General features: G+C 47.0%; 1 protein-coding gene across 2 annotated transcripts in view; it reads left to right on the forward strand.

Annotated features, from left to right (window-relative positions):
• The first annotated feature begins 1,464 nt into the window (after positions 1-1,464).
• The window catches only part of PRKRA (protein activator of interferon induced protein kinase EIF2AK2), a 39,917-nt gene continuing 26,187 nt past the window's right edge, over positions 1,465-15,194 (forward strand). The window contains exons 1-2 of one of the 2 annotated variants that reach the window (XM_073633820.1): positions 1,465-1,700; positions 12,167-12,336. In XM_073633820.1, coding sequence (XP_073489921.1) covers positions 1,627-1,700; positions 12,167-12,336 — 244 coding nt within the window. In that variant the 5' untranslated portion in view covers positions 1,465-1,626. Of the gene's footprint in view, positions 1,701-12,166; positions 12,337-13,863; positions 14,019-15,194 lie in introns of those variants that run through there. The other variant, XM_073633821.1, reaches the window with a different exon arrangement.

Below are 15,194 nucleotides of genomic sequence, written 5' to 3' on the forward strand. Positions count from 1 at the left end.
GCAGAGTACAGGGGTGCGCTATGTACTGAGTGCAGAGTACAGGGGTGCGCCATGTGCAGAGTTCAGGGGGGGTGCCATGTGCAGAGTTCAGGGGTGCACTATGTATTAAGCTCAGGATTCAGAGGTGCACCATGTGCAGAGTTCAGGGGTGGCACTATGTACAGAGTTCAGGAGTGCATTATGTACAGAATGCAGGGTTTAGGGGTGTGCTATGCACAGTGTGCAGTGTTCTGGCTGAAATAAAAAAGTCCTGAGGAGCACATAAAATGGCCTTGTGTTTGACACATGTGCCTTATACTTTGCTGTACATGTATTCAGACTGATATAGTGATATTCTGTGGTGTTCTGATGTTCATCCTTTTTTTATGTTCTACTGGTTATCCATATTTTAGCATTAAACAAGCTAAAATACTAGAGTGGGAAGATATCCTTACTCAGTTCAGGCAGGTGATGTGATGAGGAGGCTCTGTGGCTGCTGATTTTATTTTACTGACTTTGGCACAGTGGCTGAGCAGTGCACCACTAACAAGGCAACCAACTTCTCAGAACATTTTTTTAATGATAAAACATGACAAATGTACTGATGGGGCCTATTTTTACTGACAACTTCAAATAGGCCAAAAACTCATATTTGTACATGAAAATGATGGATAGTTAAACAGAATGAACAAGAACTGCAACAGACACAGGCAGCATAACAAAGGGTGAGGATGACTACATGGTATACTGGGTGCTTTACACTGACTTTTGGGAACTGATGTCTTGCCTTCTATCTTTATGGTGCAGATTATCATACCTGGGAACTTTTTGATGTTAGTGAACTTGCAACTGGATGTTGCAAAAAGGCAGGTCAATGACGTCCCGATCTCCACCTCAGCCAATCAGAGAAAGCCTTGTATTCATTCATAAAATACAAAGCTTCCTGTGAATGGCTGAGCAGCTCTAGGGGGTGGGATATCCCCATCCTACCATCAGAACACAGCTCTGTATGTGGCTGATACAGTTTATACAGCACTGACAGCGGGCACCTCTCAGTGTCTGTAATGTGATCTTCCCTGCTCACCGCTTCTCTCATATGTACAGCTTTTCTTCTGATCGGCTCACCAGGCTACAACCTACCTCGTGAGCCGCTATTCCCTCCCCCCCGTCTCTGGCCCCGCCCACTCCCATTCATTCGACTAACATACAGGTATATGTAGCCCCGCCTTATTCCAGCCCTCTAGAAGTTGGGGCGTGTTTGATCCCGCCCCCCCCCCCCATTCGGTTGTTTAGAATAGCGTCTAGTAGACAGGCTCGTGTGGCCCCGCCCCCATTCATCTGTTTCGTGTGTTGACCCGCCCTCAGCCAGCCATCTAGTAGAGAGGTGTGTGTGGTCCCGCCCCCTTTGCGCCTATTTAGCGAGGCGCGTGTGTGGCCCACGCCCCCATCGTCCGCCAAGTATGAAGGCGTGTGGCCCCGCCCCCATCGTCCGCCTAGCATGGAGGCGTGTGGCCCCACCCCTTCCGCTATGCCCGGCATCTCCTTGGGATTGTGTGCAGCGCAGTAGAGAGCCGCCGTCCGGGAGAGAACCTTTTCTGCGCGGCTCTAATCCTCGGAGAGCGGACCGTACTCTCCCCCTCAGACGCCATGTCCAAGGAGAGGTTTCCAGCCGCGCCTAAAAGGAGCTCTGAGAAGACCGCCACCGCTAGGGGCGCCCCGGGGTAAGTGAGGCTGGGGAGAGCCGGGTGGTGGGCGGCCATTATGCAGTCCTGAGTTGCCGGCGTACACCGAGCTGCAGAGGGGAAGTGTGTTCTGTACAGGGGGTCTGCTGTGTAATGTCTGTGCTGGGAGTTGTGGTGCCTCACCACTCAACTTATAAGTTACTGGCTGCCTCACTCTGGACACCAGAGGTGATGGGGGAGGAGGGGCACCTAGTAGCCAATCAGATTATGGTACAGTGATGGCACCGGGCAGCCAATCGGATGCCGTTACGGTGATGGCACTGGGCAGCCAGTCGGATGCCGTTACGGTGATGGCACTGGGCAGCCAGTCGGATGCCGTTACGGTGATGGCACTGGGCAGCCAATCGGATGCCGTTACGGTGATGGCACTGGGCAGCCAATCGGATGCCGTTACGGTGATGGCACTGGGCAGCCAATCGGATGCCGTTACGGTGATGGCACTGGGCAGCCAATCGGATGCCGTTACGGTGATGGCACTGGGCAGCCAATCGGATGCCGTTACGGTGATGGCACTGGGCAGCCAATCGGATGCCGTTACGGTGATGGCACTGGGCAGCCAATCGGATGCCGTTACGGTGATGGCACTGGGCAGCCAATCGGATGCCGTTACGGTGATGGCACTGGGCAGCCAATCGGATGCCGTTACGGTGATGGCACTGGGCAGCCAATCGGATGCCGTTACGGTGATGGCACTGGGCAGCCAATCGGATGCCGTTACGGTGATGGCACTGGGCAGCCAATCGGATGCCGTTACGGTGATGGCACTGGGCAGCCAATCGGATGCCGTTACGGTGATGGCACTGGGCAGCCAATCGGATGCCGTTACGGTGATGGCACTGGGCAGCCAATCGGATGCCGTTACGGTGATGGCACTGGGCAGCCATTCGGATGCCGTTACGGTGATGGCACTGGGCAGCCATTCGGATGCCGTTACGGTGATGGCACTGGGCAGCCATTCGGATGCCGTTACGGTGATGGCACTGGGCAGCCAATCGGATGCCGTTACGGTGATGGCACTGGGCAGCCATTCGGATGCCGTTACGGTGATGGCACTGGGCAGCCAATCGGATGCCGTTACGGTGATGGCACCGGGCAGCCAATCGGATGCCAGTGGTTCCTAGCTACTGCGTGGCCAGCGGTAATCGCGACTGCTGGCCGTGAGCATCGGCACCACCAGAGTGCAGCGCACGCCTGCTATCCCGCTTAAAGGAGCCGATGTACAGCTACGATGGCTCGCAGGATCGCGCCGACCTGCCACAGTATGACGGTGGCTGGCCAGCGTGTGGTTAATGAAAGCAAATACTTGCTGTACACACTGCGTTTATGTAAGCTGAAGCCCATGAGAACTAGGCCACAATGAATGCAAAACTGTGCAGCAGCATAAAAAATATACACCCATTTATTTATTTTTTCCCTTCCTTTGGCAGCACCTTGCACAGATGAGTTTGTAATTGCTAATGAATATACAACATTTTCAGACCCTTTAGGACCCTCCTTTAGGTACAAAAAGAATGCAGCCTGTATTTATCAGTATTCCTTCTGAAGCATATTTTTCAGGCCGGTCTCAAAGATGCTTTCTAGGCAATCGCACTGAATATTGTTTTGCTTGTACCTGATGAAAGGTCCTAATGTGTCTGAAATTATTGTACAATTGAGTTTTTGAAATCTTAATGTACAAGTTGCTGCAGGTTGGACTGTTCTTTTGTCTATGCAGTGCACACGGGTTATTCTGTTATCTTTGTACAGAGTGGATCATTGTATGCAGAGTGTGTGTATATAATACAATAACCACTTTGAAAACCAGACCATTTCGGGCACTTTTTGTTTTACAAGTCTACATTTGTTGTCTCCCATGCTGAGCCCTGAAAGTCCGGTGTTCCATCAGATTAGGCGACCCGTCAGATCTGGTAACAGAAGTGATGTTCTGTCGTGGCCCTCTTGGTACACCCCACACTCAGTCGCATTAAAGGAGAAGTCCAGCCTGAGCTCGTTTGGCTGGGTTTCTCCTATGGATCACAGGAATGCAATTCATTGTGCACGCCGGGGACCCGGTTTCAGCAGAGAACGGGCTGAAGTTCACTCTCTGCTGACGTCACGGATTTCAGTCCAGGCACCACGTCATTCTGACAATGGAAGTCTGCATCCGCCAGGTGCATGGACTGACACCCGGCTCATCCTCTCAGCGAGCCGCTGAGAGCCTGAGAAGGCCACTCCACAGCTCAGTGCTACAATTATCATGGAGGGGGATCCTCAGAGCTGTGACTGACAGTCTGTAGCTCTGTTCATTGAGCTGTGAAAACTGAGTGATCGATGTTCAGTCGTGCGGGTTTTCAGTGCAGAGGCACCAATGCTGCATCCACCTAGGTAAGTATAATCTAAAAAAAAAAACCACCCATACTACTTTTAAGCCTACAGTTAGAAGGCAGCAAGCGGACATCTTTTTACACCCACTGAAGTCTTGCATTTCACACTTATTTTTATCAGTAAACTGAGCTTATATACTGAAATACAGTATTTTTAAATCTGTCAGACTGTTTTGATAAATTGTAACATCAGCTGTGTTCTGACAGATTGGTAAACCTGTGAGATCAGCAGGCTTGCCGCTGCTTTTCAAATTCAACATCAAAACAGCGTCACGGATTTCTAAATACTGTAATTCAGTATATAAGCTCAATTTACTGCTGAAATGCAAGATTTCGATGGGTGTAAAAAGATGTCCACTTGCCGACTTCTGACTGCAGGCTTACTTCGGGCGAGAGCGGGGGGTGTACCAAGATGGCCGTGACGTCTTTTGGTAACGGAACGTCACTTCCGTTACCAAATCTGACGGATCACTGGCTATGTAGACTGGTTCTGGCTTCACTGTCCCCATGTCTTGTAAGTTTAAATCCTTATTTTTTTGCTGTAAACATCCCTTGTAATCGAAATAAGGATTACAGGTCCTATTTATGGGGAGATCTGGTGTAAACACCCCAAATCTCTCCTTTATTTTATTTTTTTAATTAATAAAAAATAAGAATAGCTTCCAGCCTGGACTAGAAGTGATGTCATGACATTGCTCCTGTCCTCCAAGGCCAAAGAGGTGATCATAGACTATGTAGTCTTTGATTGCCTCTGTGACCAACCAGCTGCACTGTCGGGTCGTTTTTTGGGTGTGCTAGTGAAACCGGTAAGCCTGAGAAACACCAGGCGGGAGGGTGTTTCTGCCACTTCAGAAAGCATTCCAGTGGCTCATGAGCCTATCTGAGCATTTTCATGAGAGCCAGCTGCTGGCTAAAAAAAAATAACCGGGGTTATGGCTGAAAGCGTCAGCTATAACTCCAGTAAACCACTTGCAATCCGCAAAGTTTGATGCGCAGATCAGTGCAATTTGCAACTCCAATTTCATTGCAACTTTGTTTTAACAAGTCTATGCAAGTCATGGTAAAATCGGCATAAAGTAGTGCAGGAATCTCTTTCAAAGTCGCTGCAACATGATTTACGGCAATTTGAACGATTCCATTGCTGACAATGGGGTGAAATTTGGAACTGTCAAATCGTATGACAAATTGCACCGGTGTGAATGGGATTTAAGATAAATGCTTAATGAATTTTAACTTTAAAATAGTTCATGCAGTATTTATCTCAAAAGTAGTACATTCCAAAAAGCCATGGATATTTAACAACTTCACCTCTCACCTCTTCAAATGCTTGCCGCCCGCTGATCACTGCAAGTCGGCGATGTGAAGCGTCCCATCCAGGACATGTAAACGCCCCTGTCTGCTGCCCCTTGCAGCTTAATGGGAGGGGGCACAGTTGGGTGGCAAAAACATGGCTCAACCACACATTTTTTTGATGCTTTGCAAAGAATACCTAATCACATGTAGGAAAATAAAAAACAGCATTTTTTAATGCACATGGTTGGATGATGGAAATTGGCATAGCTTTCCTTCATTTAATAAGCTCTGGAGCAAGTTCATTTGCAGAGTGCACAGTCTATTTGTAAATCAATGACCCAGTGAAACTCAGGCCGGCCATACACAAAGCAAATTTCTTTCCTGGAACTGTGGGTTGCAAAAAAGAAATTCACCTGATTCCCCCATCAACAGACCATTTTGATGCAAAAAACTCCTACTGGGCCATTGTCCTCTCCTGACAGGACAACTCTTAGTCGTGCACTCCCCAAATCTGGCCTTTATGAAAGAGTGGTGAGAAGAAAGCCATTGTTGAAAGAAAGCCCTAAGAAGTCCCATTTGCAGTTTTTGAGAAGCCATATGGGGGACACAGCAAACATTTCCCTCCCCGTCTTTCACGATAGCCACAATGAGACTTTGGCTCCTCTTCCTCTGGAAACACTGCACCAGCCCCCATAAATTTTCACCTCCCCCTGCCAGCCTCAGTTATTTGTGTTTCCCCTGGTGGGGAGACACTACGCTGGAACCAGGCCTAAGTTCAGTCAGAGGGCTATACAATTTTAAAAGTCCCTAGAAGCAGACAGGGGTTCTCCAGGGCAGCGGCATGGTACTCACTGGCCGCAGTTTCGTTTGCCTCCCCCGCTTCGCCGAGCGCAGGTGGAAGTCTGGGGGGCCCTCTATCTCAATCACAGGGCTGTTGGCAGGGAAGCAGCTCTGTTCCCCCTGTGCAGTGTACAGGCCGCAGATGGAACCAGGCGGGCCGGACGGCGGGTGAGGTCATTTCTGGCGGCGGGGGGGGGGGGGGGGGCGGATTTTTTCCTTTGACCCGCGACTTCCGGGTTGCGGGGCTCATAGGGGGCCGGGCTGAGGCTGAAGATGAGTCGATTCATAGCACAGGCAGTGAGCGGACTCTACAGGCAGCACCACCAGCATGTCAGAAGCCAATGCTCAGATGGCGCTCAGCGATGCCAGCTCCAGCCATCCCTGGGGAAGGGTCCTCTCTACCTGGGATTTCCCTCCCCCACAATGGTTCCTGTAGTGGGGGTGGGAGGAACCCTTCTAGGTGGTCGGGGGGAACCCAGTACCTTATCTTTAGAAGGGACTAGGTACTCCCCATGGTTGTATCTGTGTGATGTCTATTGGGATGCTGATTGGTGTTCACATGTATTTCAGAAAGCTACTGAAGAGAAAAAAGCCACGCATAGCTCTAAGAGAAAATGCGCCTCTTGTAGGGTTACCCTAGGAGAGGCTTGGAAGAGGCTCTGCAAGGGTTTCATTGATGCACTAGTTAACGAAAGAGCTTCAGAGCAGGAGACAGGGTTAGCGGCATCAGTTAAAGAATTATCAACTTTTCAGTCCTTCAAAACCGTGTTTGAGGGATTACAGCTTCCCGCTACTCCCTCACCTGCATCGCAGAGTACAACCCCATCCCTTGCACAGGGCTCTGCATCTTCCCAACCCAGGGCCACTGCTTCGGCAGAGGAAACTGCGGGGCCTTCCAGAGAGGAGGCTAGGGAGGAACCAGACAGTGCTACCTCTGGTTCTCAGGATGAATCGGAGAAAGAGAACTGGAACGTGGAGTCCAGGAGACCCTCAAGATACAAACTGTCCCTTGATGAGGTAGAGGACCTTTTGGGGGCAGTCTATACCACCCTGGGTACCCAGGTAGACGAAAAACACCTATCTCTCCATGACCAAATATATAAAGGCCTGGGAGAACAAAGTGTTCCCAGTTCACGAGGTCCTGGTGTAGACGGCCAAAAAGGAATGGCAGGATCCTGAGCAGAAACCCTTCTCCAGATCCCTTAAAAGATTTCCATTTTCGGATGACCCGGCATCAATCTGGAACAAAAACCCCAAACTGGACGCAGCATTCTCGCAGGTTTCCAGAAAAATTGATCTGGCTTTCGAGGATCTAGGGGCCCTCACTGATGGACAAAAATACTGATTCCCTTCTAAAGAAGATCTGGGAATCAACTTTGGGAAATTTGAAACCAGAGATGGCAGTCAGTGGTGGCTCGTAATCTCGAATATTAGCTTACTCAAATTCAAGCCCATATTGAAGCAGGTACGGCAAGAGACAATTTTGTCACCCTTTCTGACTACTTTGCGAGGAGTACCATATATAGCGGATGCTTCTGCTGAGTCAGTTTGCATGTCTGCCAGGACCGCTGCACTAACCAACTCAGCCAGAAGGGCCCTCTGGCTCAAACCATGGCCAGGCGACAATGCCTCTAAGATTAAATTATGTGGCATTCCACTGACGAGGGACCTCCTATTTGGCCCAGGTCCGGAAGTGGTATTAGACCGTACAGCCGATAAGAAAAAAGCGTTCCCAGTGAAACGGAAGCCTCCAACTCAAATCAAGAAGGGGTTTTGTCCGCAGAAAAGTGTACCCCCCCCCCAAGCCTGAAAGGGAAAAGAAAACTTGGGGCTGAAGGGGTAAGGACAGGGGAGGAGCGATTTTTCACCCTCCTGACCAGCCCTGTAAAAGACCAATGACTCACAGTGGGAGGAAGACTGGGGGCCTTCCTTCCACAATGGTAAGCAATTTCCCCCAACCAATTTATCCTCGGGATAGTAAGGAAGGGGTACCGTTTAGAATTTACAGAGCCCCCTCCACATCAAAGCCTAGTGACGCTTCTCCCCAGATGTCCAGCAAAGGCAGAAGCTCTCCTGGGAGCATTAAAGGAACTACAGCAACAAAATGTGGTTTGCAGGGTTCCAAAAGGGGAGGTAGGGAAGGGCTTCTATTCACACGTTTTTGTGGTAAGAAAACCCTCGGGAAGTTAGATTAATTCTAAACCTGAAAACCCCTGAACAAATCAATTGTCTACAAAAGGTTCTGGATGGAACTGATTCAGTCAGAGCGCTGTTACCCAAGGACTGTTATATGGTGTCATTGGATCTCAAGGACGCCTACCTCCATGTGCCTATTGCGGAAACTTTTCAAAAGTTCCTGGGCCTAGCCGTGAAGGTGGAGGAAGAGGCCATCCATTTGCAGTTTCAGGCCTTTCCATTCTGCCTATCCTCGTCACCCCAAGTATTTACAAAGGTCATGGCAGAAGCCATGGCTTTTCTGTGGCATACTTGGGCTATCTGCTCATCTTTGCAATTTCTCCAGAGCAGCTAATCAGATCTGGAGCTGACAAAACAACCCCAGTCCAGTTTAATTCCAACTCAGAAAATCTCCTATCTAGGATATCTGCTGGACTCAACCCAAATAAGTTTTTCTCCCAGTGGAAAAAAATACTAAAGGTGGACAGAGCGATAGCTTCCCTCCTAAACAACCAGCAGGTATCAGTAAGGACAGCAATGTCAACCCTAGGTCTACTGACATCTGCCATCCCGACGGTTCAGTGGGCAGGCCTACACTTCCATCCCCTGCAGGCCTTGGTTCTAAAAGTGGGACCACAGCCAGGAATCATTGGACACCCTGCTTCCCTGCTTTCAATTCTCCTGCGGGTCAAATGATCCCTCTGGTGGTGGAGGAAGCAGATAAATCTGTCACAGGGGCGACTGTGGATCATTCCTGCATCCAAAGTTACCACAGATGCAAGCGGCAGAGGCTGGGGAGCACACTTAGGTTCTCGGCCGGCACAAGGGACGTGGGGAAAAGAGTAACTCAAGAGATCTTCCAACTGGAAAAAACTAAAAGCAGTTGGATTGGCACTAGAAGCCTTCAGAGGAGAACTCCTGGGCCAACATATTCAGGTGCGTTCGGACAACTCCTCGCTCATTGCTTTATATAAACAAGCAGGGTGGCACAAGGAGCGGAGCCCTGTTGAGCCTAGCAACAGATTCTGAGCTGGGTAGAAGCCAACGCACTTTCCCTTTCAGTAGTGTTTCAGTAGTGTTTCTAAAGGGGGAAGAGAACATAGTAGCTGACTTCCTCAGCCGGAAACTGATAGAAGGCGACTGGGTCCTCAATCAGGAAGTCTTCAACCTTGTAGTCAGAAGATGGGGCCTCCCAGAGGTAGACCTTTTTGCCTCAAGCAGCAATGCAAAGACCCCATGCTTCTCACTAAACAGATGGGAAAACGCGCTAGGAGTAGATGCTCTGACTCAAAGCTGGCACTTCAAAACTTGCTACACCTTCCCACCTCCAGTTCTACTTTCAGCTGTATTAAAGTTTTTCAGTTGGAAAACACCTCTTAGTGGCTCCACACTGGCCCAAAAGGGCTTGGTTTTCGATCCTCAAGCAGTTGGTAGTGGAACCCCCCTGGCTCCTGCCATTTCGAAAGGATCTCCTCTCACAGGGCCCAGTGCTCTGTCCCCAAGTTCATCACTGGAACTTGGCGGCCTGGCTTCTGAAGAGGAAATACTAAAAGCCAGAGGTTTCTCTGACCAACTAGTAGCCGTAAGGAGACGCACCGAATCTACCAAAAGGTTTGGGGGCGCTTTAGAGAATGGTGTTTAGAGAACTTCTTTAGGGTGCAGAGCCCTATAGCAGTCCTGGAATTTTTGCAATGCGGAGCGGATAAGGGACTAGCTACCAGTACCCTAAAGAGCCAAGTCTCAGTGCTTAGCACGTTTTTGGAGAAATCTCTGGCCACCAACCCCTCGGTCAGATTTTTAAGGCTTTAGCAAGACAAAGGCCAGTGCTTGGTCCTTCCTTTCCTAAGTGGAACCTTTCCCTTGTCTTACAGGCCCTAACGGAGCCTCCCTTTGAGCCTTTAGAAGTTTGTGCTTTAAAGGACTTAACTTACAAAACCTTTTTGAGTGGCAGTGACCACTGCTAAGAGGGTCAGTGAAATTGAGGCTCTTTTAGTTAGACCCCCCCTTTTGTGTTATTTTTTCAGATCGTGTCGTTTTTAAGACTGATCCAGCTTTTTTACCGATGGTGGCTTCTAGATATAGAAGCCAGGAGGTAATTTTGCTCACCTTTTTGCCCTAATCCCTCAAGTGATAGGGAATTTAGGTTCCATACTTTGGACGTAAGTAAATGCATCCTACAGTATCTAGAGCTGACAAAGTCTTTTTAGAAAATCAGACTCTCTATTTTGTTTGGAGCAAAGTGGGGGCAAAATGCGTCTAGACGCACCATCACCAGGTGGCTCAGGGTAGCCATTAGCCAGGACTACAAACTGAGGCTCCCATAGGAATTAAAGCACACTCTACTAGGGCTATGGCAGCTTTGCCAGGTGGAAAGAGCTGGAGCAACGCCAGAACAGATTTGCAAGGCTGCAGTATGGTCCAGTTATACCACGTTTGTGAAACAGAGTGGACCTGGTATCGGCAAATGAGCAGACCTTTGGGCGAAAGGTTCTGCAAGCAGTTGTCCCGCCCTGAAGTGGTAAGTGCTCGCTTATCCTCTCATTGTGGCTGTCCTGAAAGATGGGGAGGGAAAATTAGAGTTACGCTTACGGTAACGTCTTTTCCAGTAGTCTTTCAGGACAGCCATGTTTACCCACCCTAATTTTCATGGCAGGTCTTGAGAGACCTAAAACGCAGGCACAATAGTAATGTGATGTTAATGTGTTCTTGTGTCTCCCCAGCTGACCGGTGGTGCTCTAGAAAAAACTGAGGCTGCCAGGGGGAGGTGAAAAATTTATGGGGGCTGGTGCAGTGTTTCCAGAGGAAGAGGAGGAGCCAATGTGTCTCAATGTGGCTGTCCTGAAAGACTACTGGAAAAGATGTTACCGGTAACTAATTTTTTGGCCTAAAAGCAAAATGCTATGTGGCGGAAAACTAACACTGCACATCACCCTGAATACACCATCCCAGCTGTGAAACATGGTGGTGGCAGCATCATGTTGTGGGGATGCTTTTCTTTAGCAGGGACAGCTGATTGGAGCCAAATACAGGGCACTCTTAGAGGAAAACCGGTTAAGAGTCTGCAAAAGACTTGAGACTGGGGTGGAGGTTCACCTTCCAGCAGTACAATGACCTGAAACATCCAGAGCTACAATGGAATCATTTAGATCAAAGCATATTCATGTGTTAGAATGGCCCAGTCAATGTCCAGACCTAAATCCAATTGAGAATCTGTGGCAAGACTTGAACATTTCTGTTCACTGACGCTCTCCATCCAATCTGACAGCTTGAGCTGTTTTGCAAAGAATGGGCAAAAATGTCACTCTCTAGATGTGCAAAGCTGGTAAAGATTTGCAGCTGTAATTGCAGTGAAAGGTGGTTCTACAAAGTATTGACTCAGGGGGGCTGAATACAAATGCACGCCACACTTTTCACATATTTGTAAAAATTGAAAACCATTTATCATTTTCCTTCCACTTCACAATTGTGTGCCACTTTGTGTTGGTCTATCACAAAAAAGCCCAATAAAATTTGTTTTTGGTTGTAATATGACAATGTGGAAAATTTTCAAGGGGTATAAATACTTTTTTCAAGGCACTGTACAATTGCATTTTTTTACAACATACATGCACATGGCTTCTACTCTGTCCTGCCAGTTACTGTTTTGTCAAAAGGGGTAAATGATGAAAGGTAGATGTTCTCAATCAAAATGTCTGCTACACAAGTGCTATGTGCCATAAACGGCCTAATAAACATTTATTTATTTTTCAAAAAGATTGTTCTCTCTCTCTGTAGCTTAAATGAAATGCCCACAACCAACATCAGCAAGACTCCAATTCAGCTGCTACATGAATATGGAACAAAGACCAACAACCCCCCCGTCTACACCTTGGAGAAAGCTGAAGGACAAGCCCATAATCCTAGTTTCACTTTCCGTGTTACTATTGGTGAAATATTATGCTCAGGTATGAGGCTGTCAGCTGAAAAGCATGTGTTGGGAAATGACCCATATTGTTTTAATGTTAGAATGATGTTTTTAGATTCACCTCTTTTGGGAAAATAACTGCACATATTTTTTGCAGAAAAGTCTTTTTTTTTTTTCCCTGCACAAGACTGCAAAGGATTACATCTGCGATCAGAGGGACATGCTTTGTTCATATTTCATGTCTAAGGTTTACAACCACTTTAACAGAGCAGGGGTCTCCAAACTTTCTAAACAAAGGGCCAGTTTACTGTCCTGACTTTAGGGGGCTGAACTGTTATTTGGAATAGGAAAGGTACCATGTCGCTAGGGAAACAATGCCCCATGGTTGGTGTTCATAGGAGGAATTGTGCCCCATGGTTGGTGTTGGTGGGCCACATTGTCAGGGTCATGGGGGGGGGGTGGAATCGTGCCCCAAGTGCAGGATAAAAGCAAAGGGCCACATATGGCCCCTGGGCCTCAGTTTGAAGACCACTGATGTAGAGAATGCATGAAGGTAAAAAACCTTTAGCTTCTACAACCTCTTTGAGAAGGGAGGTGCTCCATTGTTATGAAGGAGGCTATATCAGAATATATAGATGCTATTTTAGCTCACATTGACTGCGGCTTTGCAATTGTGGTGACTTCATCTGAAATTGCATGACTTCATGTCAGTGCAATTTTGAAGACATCTGTGCGGCTTTGTGCACAAAGGTCTATGCAATTTGCACCTGAAATTGCCAAAAGTAGTGCATGTACTAACTTTTCAAATCTATGCGGCACCACAAAGTCAGTATCTCACCGATTTGAGCAGTGCGATTGTTGGCAAGAGGATGCCACCCATCAAATTGCATGACAAGCTTGTGCCAATGTGAACGGGGGCTTATTCTTTCATGTGTGCCTGACTGTTGAATAAATCAAATTTATTTTTTTTCCCCTAGAAATAGAACAAAATAACAATTTTTTTATTTATTTATTTTTTTTGTATTGGCTAAAACAAGGGAGGGTCATAACCCCTGTCAGTTTTTTGCTATCTGTTTTCCATGGAGGGGAATTCCCTTAGTTTCCTGTCCCATAGCCAAAAACCAGAGGGAAGTGAGAGGGAATCCTGGGGTGTCGACAGAACTAGTGTTCCCTTTTGGAAGATTTCCCCTCTTACTGTTCTGGTTTCAACCCAAAATGTGGCTTTTTCTTTCAATGATACCAGTAAACATTACAAATGGAGAGAGTGAATCTCCCCAGTGGGGAAACACAGCAATGCAACCTGACAGGTGTACTAATCCCTCTCTAAAACTAAAAATATTGCCTTTTAGTTACTTTGTCATGATTTATTAGGAGCAGGACTTCTAGCAAAAAGCCTTTCCAGAGCTCTGCAATTCAGAGTTGGTTTTGATGGCATTTATACTGCACCAAGTTTATGGGACCAGTGTTCGTATCAAGACAAATACATTGCCAAGCTTTAATGGTATCAGTTACTGAACTGTCTGGTTATGTGACAAGTTCTGAGCAGCTGGTAAATATAGGCCAAGTCCCTAAATGTGAGTCCTTGAGAACAGCTGTAGTTTATTCAGCAGTGGGAGTGGTAACCTTCTCCCTCAATATCTATTCTCATACTCCTATTAAGTTTTGGTCAGGGACAGATAAGACTTGCGATGTCGGATAAAGTAAATCCTTCTAAGAAAAAAGGTGAGATTTCATTTTTAAACTGGGAAGATATGAATCATGTGTTGGGTTCACCATATCTCTTGTTGGTTGGGGTTGGGTGGCTTGTATTCAAAGGTTACAAAATGTTAGAATTGCCAGTGCGCATAGTTTTACGAGTTTTTTTTTTTTGCTATTAGGACCCATGTTTTCAGTTCTTGTCTGTTAGACTGTCCAGACTCCAGCACTTTCTCGCTTTAAGTAGCCGACTTACTCGGCAATACGAATATTATTTATCATTTTATATCTAAATATGAAAGTATTCTGATTGAAGTAAACTTGCCTGTTAACAATTGTGAATGTAGCCTGTTCTTGGATGGTTACTGGATGCTTTGTATGTGATTCTTGTTCCTCAAATGTAATCAAGACATATATGTGAATGCAGTTTTATTATTTTTGTCGATCAGTGTGGTTTGCTTTGTTTGCCACATAATCACAAACTGGAAAATTTTTAATAAAGTCTTGACAGCCAGGGATAGCGGTGATGTCATTACCGAAATATGGCAATTCCCTTTTTGGGAAATGTCACTGGGTGGGCTGATCCTGATGGGGGACAGACTAGTGGGCTTCTTGCCCATTTAAAGTTTGAGGCCTGATGCCGACGCTCATCAGACCCCAGAAAGATGTGCCTTCGTTTTGATAGAAAAGAGATGGCGGTAGGCAAGCTGCTATTGGACTAATGTATATAATTGTTTTTTTTTTTTTTTTTTTGGGGGGGGGGGGGGGGTTCCAAGTAGTGTTCTAGCAAAAAATATCGATTTTTACCTTTAAACAAGTGTCAGAAAAAGATTTAGACTTTAAGTGGTTAAACTTCCTGCATTTACATGTTTAAAAAATTGGCAGACTGCCTGGATTTTTTTTCTTTACACAGAAGTTTCCCTTTGATTTAAGAAGAAAGTTACAATGTTTAATTTTAAAAACTTGGCAGACTGCCCAGATGTTTTCTTTTGACAGCTGAGTGAGCAGATAAGTCTCTCCACTTGTTATATGAAAGAATTGGCAAACTCTGCAATAGAGATCTTTAGAGGGGTTGAATTGATCACGATTTTTTTAATGATCAATTGTGCAGCTCTAGTGCTATGCATGATCAAACAGGAAGGCGGACCTGATGGGAGAACTAGACTCTCCGTTATCAGGCTCTGGCCACCATGTTACAAAATC

Source organism: Aquarana catesbeiana, linkage group LG06 (genome assembly GCF_042186555.1).
Source record: "Aquarana catesbeiana isolate 2022-GZ linkage group LG06, ASM4218655v1, whole genome shotgun sequence".
NCBI classification, from domain to species: Eukaryota; Metazoa; Chordata; class Amphibia; order Anura; family Ranidae; genus Aquarana; species Aquarana catesbeiana.